This window comes from Melospiza georgiana, chromosome 16, assembly GCF_028018845.1.
Source record: "Melospiza georgiana isolate bMelGeo1 chromosome 16, bMelGeo1.pri, whole genome shotgun sequence".
NCBI lineage: Eukaryota > Metazoa > Chordata > Aves > Passeriformes > Passerellidae > Melospiza > Melospiza georgiana.
The window spans coordinates 9,854,021-9,871,153 of NC_080445.1; the positions used below are offsets into that span (position 1 = coordinate 9,854,021).

At 37.0% G+C, this 17,133-nt stretch overlaps 1 protein-coding gene across 2 annotated transcripts in view; it reads right to left on the minus strand.

The window, feature by feature from the left end:
• Positions 1 to 4,104: 4,104 nt before the first annotated feature.
• Positions 4,105 to 17,133, minus strand: part of PARN (poly(A)-specific ribonuclease) — a 40,024-nt gene continuing 26,995 nt past the window's right edge. For both annotated transcript variants that reach the window (XM_058035826.1, XM_058035827.1), the window contains 3 exons: positions 12,827 to 13,016; positions 6,555 to 6,748; positions 4,105 to 5,000 (listed from right to left, as the gene is read on the minus strand). In XM_058035826.1, coding sequence (XP_057891809.1) covers positions 4,948 to 5,000; positions 6,555 to 6,748; positions 12,827 to 13,016 — 437 coding nt within the window. In that variant the 3' untranslated portion in view covers positions 4,105 to 4,947. The remainder of the gene's footprint in view (positions 5,001 to 6,554; positions 6,749 to 12,826; positions 13,017 to 17,133) is intronic.

A 17,133-nucleotide genomic window follows, 5' to 3' on the forward strand; every position in this document is an offset into this window, starting at 1 on the left:
AGAACTGGAAGGAAAGGCTGAAGCATAGACCTTTTCTAAACAGAATGGAGGGTCAGTTTTCAATTGCTGTGGTAATGTTAGCAAACATGTATCAGTTATTTATTGCAAATGAGGCAAGCAACTTCCCCTAATGCAAAAATTTTAAATTGTAGACACATGCATATGCTTGGAGCATATTTTTGAAGTAAGAAGAGACTTATTTTTGAAGTAAGAAGCATCTTACAATTAAGTCGCCTAATATCTAATAAAAAACAGAACAACAAATTAAAAAAAAATCCCAGCCCTGAGTATATACATGAACTAAACATGTTCAGTCATCTTTAAACATTCCAAGTTTAAAATCCCATCTGAAAGAAATATTCAAAGCTATAATAAATATTTAGAATCAAATAAAATAGCCATTCTTACCTCAGTAACAGTGCCAAGCTTTTTGAGGCTAATAAAAGTAATTGGTAACTTCAGAAGGTTTTTTTAAGCAATCAGCTTTAATACAATTGTATTTTCAGTCATTTGATGGGTTGAAAACAGGTCACAGATTAGGGTTCAAGCAGCTCAGCACAGCCACAACCTCCAGACATTCATGTTCAGCTGCACAGCACTACCTGCCCCCTCATACAGGGTCACTCTGGTAATAAAGCACAACATTGTTTGCAAAACTTGCAGACTGTTGACCGCTCACGTACAACTACGACTATCATGTATTTTAAGAAATTAATATAAGTGCAGGGAAATTCAACTTTCCCCAGTTTGGCTGAATGTTTTCTCTACTGCATTTCTGAATAGATGTGTTTCATACAAGTTTGCCTTGAGCTGGGACTGACCTGTGATCTGCTATAGCACTCATGGAAGCACATAGCTGCCAATAATTACCCTGATGGAAAAAAAACATTTTAAAAATGAGCTTCCTGCATACCTATTGCAGCAAAAAGAACATCCTAAATATGAATACATTGACCCTATAAAACTCAGTCTAACCCACGATCTATTGCTCCTCATCCAATGAATATGTAGCAGTATATCTGTAAAGCACACATGTAGTGTTAGTTTAGTGTAAGTTTAAAGCTGTAACAGTACAATACAAACAAGCAAATGTTTATTCATTTCCTAAATGTACTGTGGAGTAACTTGAGGAATCTTCTTCAATGTACACATCTGCTCAGCTGGCAGCAGTCTAAACACATTGGATGCCAAGAACTTTTGATTGTCAGGAGTCTTTAGGCTCCGACGCTGAATTGCAGAGGACATTTTTGTCTGCATTACATTTACTATGATTTAAAGACAGTGAACACATCCAGGGTACCAGACATTTTCTGGGCACCATGACAGAACTCAAAAGTTTAAAGAAAGAAAGAATTACAACATTTACTTTTTTTCCCACAATCACCAGAAGTTTTAGCTTTCTGTCTCTCTCTTGGTTTTACCACCAGTTCCATAATAAAATTTAGGTTTCCATCTAAATCATCTGATGCTTTTAACTTTTTGCTCCAAACCATAAGCTCAAATCTGAGACCAAGAACAGGCCATTGCAGTCACAGCAATCTTAATTTCATATAAAATTCATTCTGTCTCTTACCTGTCCCCACTCAAATCCATGCTTTAGGGATACTCACACTCTTCCCTTAGTGTACATGATACAATTATCTCTATTTCTATTTACCAGCAACTTCCTACATCCTGTGCTGCAATCCTGGGCATTTTGACTCGTTAACACTTCCTGCCCATAAACACTTGAGATGAATTTGAAAATTATTATATCAAATACAGTTTTAGCGTGCTTTCTGAGGTGAGCAATGAAGTAATCCATTGCCACAGATAAATTACCACTGTCAAGTCTAAGTTCCGTGCAAATAAGCCAATTCTCGTTGCTGTGCAGTGGCAGGATTTCAGCTCACCTACCTCACTTGCTGCTGAGCCACACCTCCCTCACGTTTCTCCACACTATTTCGGCAGATACTCCCATGTTCAGGCCTACACTTCCAAGTGTCTTTTTTTAAACACTTCTTACAAAATTCCGTCACTTTCTCAAGGCAATTCCTCAATCCCCTCAACACCTACTTCCAGCACTTCTATATATTGTTGTCTGTTGCTTCCTACACTCTCCTCAGCGTTCCCCAGCTCTGTCCCCTCAGAGCCAGCGGCGAGGACCGGCCGCTCCTGACCCTGCCTCAGGCGGGAGCGCGGGGAACCCACCGCGGCACGGCTGTGAGGAAAATGTTCCACCTCAGCACTACCGAGGGCAAGGTCATGTCGGCTCCTTCAGACAGAGGGAAGGCACAAGCACAACTCTCAGGGCGGCTGCAGCCCCCAGCCCCACACGGCCGGCGGGGAGGCGAGAGGCGGCGGCCGCGCCGTCAGCGCCCGGCCGGCCCTGAGGGGAGCGGAGCAGCCGAGGGCGAGAGGCGCCGGGACAGCGCCGGGACAGCGTCCTCAGGCACCGGGCGGAGCTCGGGGCCGGCCGGTGCAGGGCCAGGAGCTGGACTCGACGATCCTCAGGATATTGTGTGATTCTCTGACCTCTGGAGTCAGTAACAGCACAAATCCCCAGCGAGCAGGAAGCCCCAGAGCCATCACAACTAGTGATGACAGCTTTGCTTTCCCAAAACAAATTCTGTGCACGTATTTTAAACATACATTATGAAATAAATGTGGATCTAATTTAAGCTACATTCTTTCCCTCCTAGAATTAATGATTTCATTTAAGGCACAGGGAAGCGGCCCAAGCCCCACACAACAGCGGGGTCTGGTGCAGGATGAGCGGCGTCAGCCCCTGCTCAGGACACCACCAGCCACATTTAGTGTCAGAAATATTACTGCCCCAGCCAGCACAGTTCAGTAGCCTACCCAGGTGTCAACTGGTAAAATCCAACATACACAAAGACTAGAGCATGCAAGAACCCTGTTTTCTTAAGCAGTATTAATTACTGAGAAAGATCATTAACATCCAGCTTCTCAAAATGACACCTGAGAGGAGGTGTATAGAAATAGTGGGTAGAGCTGTTAACCTTTGTAGTGTAGCCGACTCTGAAGAAACAAGTTTTAAGGGACTGGATTGTAATGCAATTAAGACTTATATTTTCCCTGCAGGTATGTAAGCATTGCTGTTCAAGAGTAAAGAAGATCCAAACGGACTCAGGGTACAGACTCCAGCTGGATTCCCTGTGACACTGTTGCCCTCTCTGTCTCTTGAGCAGCTAACTCCTTGCCCCTTAACCTGTACTACCGACAATCCCCTTAAATGCTTCTGCACCCTTTTGTCATCATGACTCAAGCTCTGTCCCAAATCATGTTAAACCAGTTCTTTAGGATATACAGTTAACAACTCACTCCAACATTTGGATAGAGCACCATGTGATTTACCTGAATCACCTCTAGGAGAGATGAGAACTCCACTCGACTGTTACTAGCTGTTGCACATATTCTGAGAACTAAATTTACAATTGCTTTGGATATTCAAGATGAAAGTGATTTAAGTATTTAGTTCCAAGGTCGTGAGTCTTGGAGAAGAAAAGTCTCTGGATTCTGGAGAGCAGAAGAGTTCAGTTACTATTTTTCCCTTGCACCACTAATAAGTCTTTCCCACATTCTAGTGTGAGAATGTGATGATAGAGCTGCTATTAAACAATTTAATTATAGTACTTCTGGGAGCATTCTAAGGTTAGAAATGCAACATTTCACATTTAACATCTTGAAATTATTTTTCCTCTTTGCTATGCAAGTTCACAATTATTTAAAAACCCACAAATTTGGACATACCTTCAAACAGGTTATTTCATGTTTAACAGACAGTGGTTCCCACTCTAGTGTAAATATAATATAATGAAGTCTTCTTAATATTCCACTCTTCCACAGGAATGGTTCTGAATTTGCTGATTTGTAGAATTCTTTTGTTTTCACCCCTCCAAAGGAAACACATAGCAATTTAAATCTTATGACAATAGGCTTGCTTTTCTTGGTTACATTTCACAAATATCTTGAAAATAGTCCATGGAACAAAAGGGTCTGCTACTCACAGGATGACAAAAATATGTCATTTTAGGAAGAAGGAAAACAAAAAAAAGGTCTCACTCAAACAATTTCAGACGCTAATAAATAAAACCAAACCAGTTCCTAAGAAAATGTCTTTAATTTTCATGTTATGGAAATACATATTTTGGTTTTATTTCCATGATACAAAAATTTAAATATCAAACATTTTCTGAAATCTACCAATGCAGATCCTTTTTTAAACAATAAAGGGCTGGTGCAGTTAGCAGGTTTATCACATTTACCAAAAAACATTTTTTACAGAATCAGGATTTAAAAGTGGGAACAACAGATGTGAAAACAAAGAAAAACTAACTCCCACCAGGAAATTAATGTTGGAGAAACTTTTAAGTTACAGTTTTTTGAAAGGGTAGGTATGTGTAATGCTGGTATTTAGATGAATACCACCTGCACTGGGGGTGAGGGTAGAGAACAGAAATTCAAAAAATGTTCCCAGATAAAGTAGTAGGTAGAAAGCAATAAGTAAAACTGAGTTCTACCTGTTTCCAGAATGCTGGCAGCATACTGAAGCTGCCTGAAAACAGATAAATATTAGGAGAGCTGTGGTAACTTCCCAAGCAAAGGAAACAGCCTAGCACAAAATCACAGAGTGCCAGTTCTTGTACAGTTCACAGCCAGCATGCCAAAGGAGGTGACCAAAGGACACTGAGTCTTGCCTCCTAAACCTAACATCAATTACAACAGCAAGGATTTCACAGGATCAACAACAAGTCACATACTAGGTGATGTACACACGAGTAAAATCGACAGTGATTGTTCAAGAAACAGTTTAAAATAATTAAACTGATTTTCAGGACACATACTGCTTTGTTAACACCACTTTATTTAAATAAAGTATGGCTTCCAAGAGGTGTATTCTCTCAACTACTTTCAATCAATTCCACTTTTTAAGGCAGTTGTTTCCTACCATGTTTCAGGGACCTCAAAAATTCCAGTGGAACTACTTGTGAGGCTTCCTAGAAGACAGAATCATGGAATAAAAATTACATCAAGATTTTTTTTTTGCTGTTGTTCTTTCAGAGGATATTAAGACATATTTTCCTATAGAGGGAGGCTCTAGATACATTACTGGCAAGTCAGTATTTACAAAGAGGAACCAAGAGACTGTTTATGAATAGGTACTTTAAAAAAAAAGGGGAAAAAGTAAAGGTTAATTTTAAGTTTCTTACATAAATGGTAAATAATGTATTTTAACCCTAGTAATTAGGTAATTTTGGTTTTGCAATTACTGGGATGATAAAGTTAAATACTATTTTCCCAAGTGTACTCGTCATTATTTTTATTTAGGCTGTTAAGACAGTGAAGAATATTTCCATCCCAAATTAACTGAAGAATAAAGATGAATCATTAATACCAATAATACATACTCCCATAAGGCCAAATAAGAGCCTGAATTTTATACTCAGAATTACAGACACTCTTGTCATTTTGCATATGCTTACAGGCCCCAACTGCCCTACTGAACAAAAAGAAGAAAACAATTTCCAAGCACAGCTTTTGAATCAGCTAAGAAAGATTTTACTCTACTAAGTCAGGAGAAAGGATGTCTGGTATACAATACTACTTTCTGGAAAAAAGCTGCTAGTGCAGTTATTGAAACAAAGTTTTAATTATGAATATTTGAATATACTTCAATGCAAGCAGTGCTCCAGATGACTAATATGGTATGGTCATCTGTACCAAATTAAAATATGATTTAATTTTTATTATAATCCAATTTCGTCAAGAAATTATTAACAAACATTGAAATAGAATCAACAAGAAATAGATCAATAAGATTAAAATATTTTCATGTTTAAATTCATGTGATCTAAGGATAGTTATTAACTTTTTTTGCACAAGCTGCAGTAACTCACAAAACAGCAAAAATTACAAGGTGAAACATCATCATCTGATTGTAACCTGCCTGCATTTAGTCAGATGTTCAGTTCAAAGTATTTTGGCTAAAAATTACATAGGTATTAAAATCTGAAAACACCCACCTTCACATCAGCCCTAGGTGAAAAGTCTTCAGCCAAATGAAGCCCAATAAAGGTTATGGTTACAAATATCACACAAAACACTGAATGTATTAATGCATACATAATGCATCAAAACAGAGTGCCTTCAATTTTGCTTACAATGCAAAACACATTGACTAACCTTATCTACAAAGTCACATTAAAAAAATATTGAAAAAGCTTTATTTTAAGGAAAAGGTAAGCAAAAGTAATAAATCAACTACATTCTGATTCCTTTGGTTGGTGTCAGATTGGGTTTTGGTTGGTTGTGAGTTTTTTGGTTTGGGCTGAGTTCTTTGCTTTTTGATGTTGTTTTGGGTTTGTTTGTTGAGTTTTTTTACCATTTTTATATGATGCAGTCTTCAGTTTCAAGAAGAACTTGGAATGTAATGGAGTAAGTTACTGCTAGAAGCAATGACTTTCAAGAAAAGAATTTCAGTTCTGTTCAGGCCTAGAACATTTCCAAACAGAACAGAAAACCATGTGCATTAACATGGTTCCAGCACTTACCTGCTGGAACTTGCTCTGTCTTGATCTTTTTCAACTTTTTGGCTCTCTTCTTGCCATCTGGAAGGGACTCTGCACAGGAGTCTGTCTGATCATTTTCTGGATCTTGGCCTTCTCCCTCTTCCATATCATCAGAAACAGTTTCTCCCTCAATAGGACTCATGCTTCTCTTTCCCACTGTACTGGTACCTGTAAAACTGGGAGATAGAAGAAAGATGATTGTGAAAAAGTCAAGAAGACACAGGTACATAAGTACACATTGTTGTACATCTATTAAATGCTTATGAAGGTAGAAGAATAAACTGTCCTGAGTGGTGTACCATGAAATTGCAGTATCTGAAAGATTTGGCCTAACTATAAAATTCCTCAAATTTGCTATCTAATCTGATCTTCTGTAGATCAAGGTATTAATTTCTGTACTACTGATGTCTCAGACTTAGCTGCTATTCTGATGAGATCACTCATGTGAAATGTAATTAAATCAGTTCTCTATCCCTGCACAGTTTTACATTTTATTCTCATAGTTATGCAAGCCCTTTAAAGCACTGTCAATAGACAGCAAATCATGCACAACTGAAGCCTCAAAACCACATCTTGAAATTGAAGGAGTCTACATGCTCACTTCACCTCTCTGCTGGAACTACAGGTAGTTTTAAAGGCATTTATATATAAAGGTAGAGGAAAACATCAAGCTCCACATATAAAATTTAAATCTGGCTTTCAAGTGCAGAGCCCTGTTATTCATGGGACCAGTAAAATAAAGAGCACAAGAAATTGCACACTCATTTCATTAGCAGCATTTGAATGAAGTCTGACTAACAGAGTATAAAGATAACTCAGAGCTCCACTCCATTCAGCACACACTGAAATAACCTTGTGTAGGCTTTTGTTCCACTGCAATGCTATTGTTAAATTTCCTTAAAAGACAACTGACAATATTAAAATCAAATTAGCATGAATATAAAACAGAATGAGGTAGCAAAGGGGCTAATTAAAAAACAGTTCCCATTATGAACTTCTATGTATGTAAACACCAGCTACTTAAATGTCTAATATAATGCTTTTAGAACAACCAATTTTAAAAAGGGTAGTTTTAGATTTATGAACTTTTATTTTTAATTAGAACTACACAACATGGCTGTATGCATCTAAGCCATGTTCTATTCTGTGAGTTAAATAAATATTAATACCAAGTTATAAAACAAAGCTTTACAAGGTATTTTTTTTTCTTTTTAATCAACAGCAGTGAATTGCAGTGTTTCAGTAAGGTTTCAGCTAAAGGAAGAACTGTTAAATTTTGCAGTATACTTTTGGCTTTGAAATGGAATTTTTTCAGCTGAACATTTTGCAACTTAAAACAGAGACTGTCTGGGATGTCCAAAGGCAATAAACAAAGATGAAACATATGATTACATCTCATGCTCTTATATCCACTTTAGGAGCACAAACACCATTTACTTTGATGAATAGCTGGTTTTTCCTCCAAACATTCACACACAGAAGGCCTTGCATGATTTCTTACAAATCATCATTTTGAGTCATACCATAACCACCACCAATAAAAAGCTGGATAGAACTGTTAATCCTATGTACACACTTCAGGATTGCAAAACAGGCAAAAACTAGGGCTGGAAAGAAAAAAATCTAGGGAAGAAGTAGCATTAGGAAATTAAAAACTACTATTTTTTTTTAAATACAGTTTAGAAAAGCTTGTAAGAATTCTACTTTGGGGAAAGCCATTCTGAAAAATACATTAGGAAGAAAAAACTCAGGAACCATAAATTATGATCCCAGGATTTCTTCAGCACTTGGCTCTCAGAAGGGAACTTGCACTCACTGTAGGAAGAAGATCCCTTCTTGAATGGTCCTATGGCTGAATTTAATTTTTTCCAACATAAGACTCCTGTGAAGTTATTGCAAATAAAGAGAAACAAATTCTTGACCTTCAGTGCACATGTAGCTGCGTACCAAAGAACAATATAAAAACTAATTTTAGGCCTTATGGGCCTCCTGCAGATACCTTAGGGGGGAAAAAAAAAAGCCCACCACCAAAAAGTGGCAGCACAAAATACAAAATAAACATATTTTATAATGAAGAACCATTGTCTTCCTTTCTCCAAAATAATTTTATTTGCTATTCATTCATTGACTGCATGGCTTCTGGAGGGGAAAGGGTTAATTGTTTTATGTCTTGTTCTTCTTTAACCTTAAATAAGATTTAAGATTACAGCAACATTATTTATGTACCAAGCAGTAAATGAGTATGGTTGCATACACAAGTTAGAGCACTACTCAAAGTTCAGTTTTCTACTTATAACAGTTATTTTGGATGTGTCCACATATCTGCCTCAACTTCTTCATTCAGCTGACAAACAACTGAACAAAGTTAAAGACTGAACACAATAATTGCATTCAGTGATTGCCCAATGCAGACAGACTTCTTTTATGATCCTTATGACCATTTAGAGACACAGATTTACCCCATCCTCTAACCATGCAACACTCAGGGTTCAAAATACACCTCTACAACAGCTATCCAGGCAATAACTCATTTTATTTTCTAAAGAATATATTATCAGATGTACTAAACAGCAGCAATCCAATTACCACTATGGTAATTAAATTTAAATAATCAGCACATGGAGGGGAGCAAAAAGTAGGAAAACAATTATGATGATGTAGCATTTAACATTTTCTCTTTTGGAAAAGCATGTCTGATTTTTCAAAGAAACACTTCACGACAACAAGGTATTTGTAACTGGCCTGGATGTATGAGGACCTACAATTTCAAATAAATTTAATTTACACAAAACTAAGTTCTCTTGACACTTGAAACAACATTGAGGGGTGGCAGTAGATACTGATCCATCATAAAAATCAGTCATTTCAGCTGAAGAGCAGGTGAATTCACCTAAAATAACAATACAAGCAGGAATACTATAATAATTTACTTGCAATATTTGTTATCTATACCCTTACTACCTCAGCTTTTGCAATTCCTATTCTTTAGGGGGTAATAAACCACTGTAAACAACCATTTCTGTAATAAACAAAAAGAATCATCATCAATAAACCAAGTAGAAACACTTGCACATTTCAAGAATTAGCTATCTTTGGCAAAATGAAGACATTCAAGGAAGTGGTGCTACAAACAGCCCCCTGACTTGACAGAAGATGCAGCACTCACAGTTTTAGGCAGAATTGTATCCTTTCCTTGTACTTCATACACTGTCTTTTGGCATTGCCTTTACTCTTTCCAGATGATGATCAGGAGAATAAGTAAGTACAAATAGAGCAGGGCACCTAGTTTTCCATAGAGCAAACCCCATTTGACTTTTCCTGCTATGGTTTAACAGTGTTTTGCTAAGGAAAAGCTCTTAAAGCCATGCATGTAACAGTCATGGCAGAGCTGGCAGGCAGTCCTTTGCTAAGCACAACACAGCCAGTTCCATCTGTTTCCTATGTGTGCTCTGAATAGCAACAGATCTGGACAAGGGGATCTTATTCAGTACTTGAAGTTTTGTCAAATGCAACACTTTTTCATCTACTTCTCCATCTGACATTCATAATTAGCCGTAATCAATTTTTATATTTAAGGGTAGTATTAAGTTATATGCAAGGGATACATATTAATTATAAATTATTTTACCTTGTGACAGCTATTAACACTATTAAACTTTATTTTCTGAAGAGAAATTCCTCTACAATATAGAACTACAGTTTTATCAACAAGACAAGAATTAAAGAACCTCTGTTACATATTTATCAATCTGTCAATTTAAGACAAAAGTTCCTTACAAGAAATACTCAACAACTTCCTTACTGAATGAAAAAGTAACCAGGACACATTGTCATCATGGAGACAAACTGCTATCCTGCAGCTGTGCTCCTTGGCAGAAGCTGATGCAGCAAGCTCATTAAATAATAAATAAATAAAGGATGCAGTAACATGAAGCTATTATAAGGGATCAGCTGCTGGATACATCACAGTGCTGAGTGCTCAGCCTGATACGACTTCAACTAATCTGGACAAATATACATGCACACATACATATTTGTCCTGATTGTTTATATAAACAATGATATTATATTTCATATGAAAACAAATCTATTTATTGTATATAATAAACATATTAATTGTATATAATAGATAAAATAGAAATATTTTATATACCTTTAGATAGAAATATTTTTGTATATCTTCTTCTGGAAAATAAAGAGTTCATCTTGAGTGAAATCAAACATCATGGTTTGCAGTTCCACGTTCTAACTAAACAGGTTATACTTCAGAGGAAGCATTTACAAAATATAAATTGACAAAAGAATTAAATATAACTAGTAAAAAATAAAACTAAGTGAAGAAAAACATGTCAAAAGACCTGCATGAGAGGCAACGTGGGACAGAACCAAATTACTTTATTAATGGAATAATAAGAGAACAAAAAATTATGTAACATCAATTATAAGAGATCTGTCAACAAAATAAAGGCTGCTTTCCAAGGCTATCAAGCTGTTGAACATGTGAAAAGAAAAAGCTACTTCTTGTAGAATTTTACAACACTAGGTGAAGAAAAGGTATTAAAAAATTTCAAGGAGAGTAAGTGCTTAGACAAACAACTCACTGGGGTATGTCAAACTTTTAGGGAAAGAATTTACTGAAAATTTTGTTCAGCAATTTTCCAAATGACACATTTGTGGTGGATCTTAAACTTCTTTGCAAGACAACAGCAAATCAGCTTTCTGCATTTCCTGTTCTTCATGAGCTGCCATCATTACCATCTGCCTGCAACCTGTGAGGTACCCAAACCCCAGCACTCACTGACAGGAGACACTTCCTCTGGCAGCAACAAAACTAGAACTCAGTGTTTCTTTGCAGCATCTCAAGGTGTAGTAAGTATTTCCAGACTATTTAATAGTCCACCACCTTAGAGCTAAGCCTCAGCCACGTGCAGGCTGGTGCCAGGAGAACCCTTAGAGCTCCTCAGCTCCTCACAGCATGGACTCCCCAGGATCCCTGAGTACAACAGTTCCATTAAACTAACTTCATTTGATATGGATTGTATCATCATCCCTCCATATGTTTTTTTGAATCAAACATGTCTGTAACACATTTAGAATTCCCAGCATGACAAAAGCCATGAAGATCTGACAGCTTGCCAAAATACACACCTGCAAAATTATAAGGTCATGAAAAGAACAGAACAGTTTTACTGAATTTGTTATTGACAGATTAACATTTACAGGAAGATGTAATGAGAACTAGAACTTAATGTAGCATTCCAAGAAAGATAAAGCAGAAATACCTCAGCACTGGTTTTATGACCACCAAATTTGGTTTGTGTTACCACAGGGCAGGGAGGAAACGGAGACAAAATCCCCCAAAAACAAACCAAAACATCTGCTTAGAGAAGTGTAACTTAGACACGCCACTCAAACTTATTCTCACGCAGAATTCATAGAACTGGTGGGACAGTGCAGGAGAAGGGAGGGGGAAGAATGGCAATAACTTGATAAGTTATTTATACAATTATATTAACACTAAAAATCTCTTCACATGCTCAGCTACACAGATGACTGAGAAAGAAGCTGCCTGTTACCATCATATCCAAAACCTGTCATTAATATCAGCAGATAAATATGGATCAAGAAATACACACAGCAACACAGGGAACATACTGTACCAGAACCAAAAGCATCATATCCTAACTTAATTTTGCCCTTAAATAATGAACTAAAGCCCTTTTCAAGCTTTATACTAAAAGCTTAAAGCCATGCAAGTATCATCATTTGCCATCCTATTTCTGAAGCACAAGGACACCTTCATCAGGACTGCTCTAGAAGAGAATTTATACCATTCTTTGTGGCACTATTATCACCATGGAAAGTCAGCCCAGAACCAACATGGTCTTTAAAAGATGCACGATGACAACTAAGTGTCCACATGACACAAGCCATTCACAAGTGTAATATGACTAAAGAAACTAATTTTGAAATTTTGATTATAAGAAATAATGCAGCTACATCAAGCTCAGAAGCTGTGATGTGACCTGCCCTCAAGATCCCAGCATTTAAAAGTCTGTTTGATCACATTTATGATGAAATTCCCTCTGTTCCTTTACCTATTGTCTTGTGACAGCTGATGTACCACTGCTGATTTATATGCCAAGAAATACACACAGAAAAAATGTCCTGGATTAGTTAAGAACTACCTGAAAATTGTCAGATTTTGTACAGAAATGCAGTAAGAACACGAGCTGGCAGCACAGACATCTCACCTGTTAACACAGTAGTACCGACTCTGGGAAACGTAAGGTGTGCACTGGGTTTTTAACCTCTTCCTCTCCATCTCCTTCCAACTATCTTCTGTACATTTTCTCTTGGTCTGTTTTTCTTCATGTTTTTTCTCCACATATTCTGCATATGTCTGGATCCTATAACTTTCAGCATACCGGCTGGTGTTTACAGCTATGGAGGAGGAGAATGATATTATATACAAAACACTTAAATGACAGCATGCCCTCTACTGAAATAGCTTATTTGGAAAAGCAGAAGGCTGCAAGCTATTTGTTCTGTTCATAAAACAATTTCTAGTTCCATTGTTAGCAATTAAAAAAACAAAGCAAAACAAACCCAAAATGCCATATTCTCTAGAAGTCACAGTGCCTGAACTAGATGCTCAAAGCTCTTCTCGAAGTCAGACTTTGTGCAAAAAGAGTTAAATCTACTTAAGACATTTATTTTAAATTAGAAACTATCAATTCTTCAGTCGTAACCCTCTTCCAGATTGCTTGTTGGCAAGAAAAGATTTCCTGGATTTTTTCCCTTTTAGTCTCATTACTTAACCCAGCAGGTTTATTTTGCAAGTCTGCCAGGAAAAGACGACATTTGCAAAGCCTTTGCCAAAACTCTGTTTGATTGCTGTGAAACATAAGCTTATTTGAGCTGCATTTTTGGTTGCACAAGATATCCATGGAAGAAGCACTTAACTAACAGCCAGCTGTTCCATCCTTGTATCTTTCTAATGTCTGATCTCCCTTTAACCAAAAACCACTTTGAGTTCAAGGTAGAAAGATTTCTGTCAATGCAAAATTAGAAGCACTTTAAAACTAAAGAAAAAAAACTTTCACTGCCTCCACTCAGTAACAATTTAACAACATTCCTTCAAGCCCCAGCATCTTCACAGCTCTCAGCCTTTAGTCTGCGAGCCAAGCTCTGGCCTGACGCCATCCCTGTAACAGATGAATCAGCAAATTAAACTGACTGTCAACTGGTGTCTTCTGCTGCTTTCAGCCTAGCTCTCTGAAAGAAAGTATTGTAAACCAAGCAGTAAACCAGTTTAAACGTAAACAAAACACAACAACCCCCCCTCCCCAACCTCAGACTGTTTTTTCTGCACATTTTAAAATACTGCAATTGTAGTGGAGACAAAAATCCTGATTTTATTATGTACTTCCAATTTTTTAGAGCCATTTCAGATGCATATCCCACTCTGGGATTCTAGCTGAGCTGTTATAAATACATGTTATTCTGTGCTACCTCTGGTGCAAGCACTAGAGATGGCAAGCTCCAACACCAAATTTCAGAAAGGAGAGGAAGATGGGTGGATGTGTTTTTTTCTCATCTTTCAGGACACAGCATCCATTCTGTGTATTTGCTGTGTAACAGTGAAACAGGTATCTATAGTACCTGCCACGGTATATGGATGCTGCTGTTGCAACATACATAAGACCAGGCAGGAGCGTTGACTATTTAATTTTAATCCCAAGTACAGACAGCAGTAGTTCTGATTAACAGCCCCATGAGATAGTTGCACTAACCAACAAGTGTCAGACATACCTCCTTTCATCCCTCTTGTATTTGTTTTGAACTACAAAGTTACAGGATCTGCTTGTAAGAATTAGGACAATATTTATTGCCCATGAAGTTATGGGGCAGGCATCATGAATGAATTAATAAGGCTCACTGGAGTTTACTGCATGCCAGCCAACATTCCTTGGGGGAAAATTTGTTTAGTTAAACTCAAGCATGTTTTTACTTGCTAAAATCAAGCACAAAGTTACCATGGATCATCTGATACATACTCATTTGTTAAAACACAATAACATTATTTGTTTTGCTACAAGATATGAGCCAAAGTTATGGGTCTGCCATTTAATTCCTTGATAAACTCAGGCCTTTCTCAAGGAAGAAAAACAAATCATTTGAGGCCTAAATATAATTCTAAAATAAATCTGTGCAAGAGTCAGTATTTTTGTAGAAAGTCAAGTCTACTTTCTTGAAATAAAGCATGTATTTTACAGCAATCCATTCATATGGCACATACACACACAAATATATGTATATACATATATAGCATATATATTTAATATAAAATGTTACATGCTGAATATTTTGCTTCATCATTGAAAAACTGAAATGAAGCCATATGGAGAAGTCTAAGGAGCCACAGAGATAAAACAATCTTGCATGATCTTGAATTGAAGAGCAGCTCCTCTGATGCTTTTTTGACGGATGCTGTCCATATTGCCAACAAAGCAAATACAGTTAGGTTGTTCTGCACTCCCAAGAGATGAAATGCACTGCTAGAATGTTCTGTGAATTCTAAAAAACTAAAGAGAAGTTGGGGGGGCATTTCTTTATTTCTTTAAATTTCAAGAGATGAGACAAATCTTTCTGGGACAAATTTGACCTAGTAACCAACACCATGTGGCTGCACTTCACATTAACTGCAGCCCCAAAGTTTCTATCTCATAGCAGAATAACAGTAACTGCAAACTATTTTAGGAAAAGCATTTCTAAAGGATGGCACCTTCCCTTATTACTAGGGAAGACATCAAACAGGCTGACTGTCATTGAGTGGTCCAAGAGGAATGTTTACAAAGACACCTTTTTGTCAAGTCCTTGCTTTTATGGAGAGCAACATCCTGCCAGATGGCCACTGATAATATTAAGCCTCTTAATAAAAAGACAAATATATTGGTGAACCATGTAGGTAAAAGAAAAGCCACAATATATAAATAAAATAAACACACAGAGCTCTACAGATTAAGGCTGCAATGCTAAACACTTAAGCTTATGAAATACTTCAGTAAAATGTCACCTGTGAAGCCTTTAAGTGATCTCTGTATGGATGCTGCATTAACCTTATCTGACCATGCTCTCCTTAAACATGGGAGCACTGCCTCAGCCACAGCAACAGTGTGCAATTAGGAGTAGCTAAGGAGGCATTTTGTTTTACTCTCAATGCTCACCATATGGTTCCACAGCCTTATTTACTGACTACTAGGGCTATTCATGCCACATGTAACAATCCAGAAGTTTGCCATGATGACAAAAGTGCACATGCATAGTCCAGTATTTCAAAGTAAAACTCAGGAGTGGAAGCAGCAGGGCTGTGTGCCTATTTTATCAACAGAAAGCAGAAGACTCAACCTCCCAAATCAGAGGGCATCTTTTAAATTAACCTAAATAGAATTCAATTGTCCCCTACACAACATTCAGGGCAGAGCTCTTCCACAGCAAATGTACAAACTTACTCCCAGAGAAGCCATAAATCCTAAAGAAACGTACATGATGATGTAACCATGGACATTGCCAAGGTGTAAGCAGAATTCAACTATATTTTGTTAAATATTAGTGAAATTTTCAATGTAACATGAATGGCCCCTTTTGTTAACCTATATACAGTTTTCAGTCTTTCAAGCATACCTGGACAATTTCTGCTGCAAGGCATTAAAATGTTAACACATGTGGCTAATTAGCTGACCAGAGTATCTCAAGTATACTTGATAAGAGCAACTATCTGCAGGCTGTACCCAAACTGATAACACCAATTTGTACATGGTGCTGCCCATCCCTTTGTTCTCCTCTCCTGTATCAGCTTAAGATAGAAGGTGCCTATACAGATTCTAAACAGCAGCTCAAAATCATAAATCTCTTCAAGATATAAGCATGGAAGTACACCCATAGCAACATCTTGCCTTGTATTCATAATGTTTCACAGTCCTCCAAGGCTTTTTACAAAGTCCAGAAGATGCAGACATTTATAGGAACAGGTTAAAAACCAGGCCACATTACAGTTATTCCTAGGTTCTTCACTTAAGCATATCTCACTAAATCACAAGTACAAACAGTGACTTTTATTACCAAAACAATTCATTAAAGAATTTAAGATAGGGAATAGAATAACAGAATTGATTTTAAAATGCATTTATTACAGAAAAAAAAAAACCCCAAAAAAAACCAAAAAAAAAAAAAACCCAAAAAAACCCACACCAACGAAATACCAAGAATTTTAAGCAATTTTACAGTACAAATCACACAATTTTTGGTAATTTAGGTTACTTTAATTTATCAGCTTGGTTGACTCACTGCTTTCAGTATATGAATATCTACTAACCTGATTTCATGAAAATCTATGAAAGACTATAATCACCTGTGCTTTCAAACAAATAACATTTCCCAGCATGTAGGCCACAGAACAAGCCTCCTGCTTGTCAAAGCACAAAAAAAAAGACACAGAGCAGTGCCAGAAAGATTCAATTTCAATAATTCAGTTCTTTCCAAAGTATGTACTTACTAT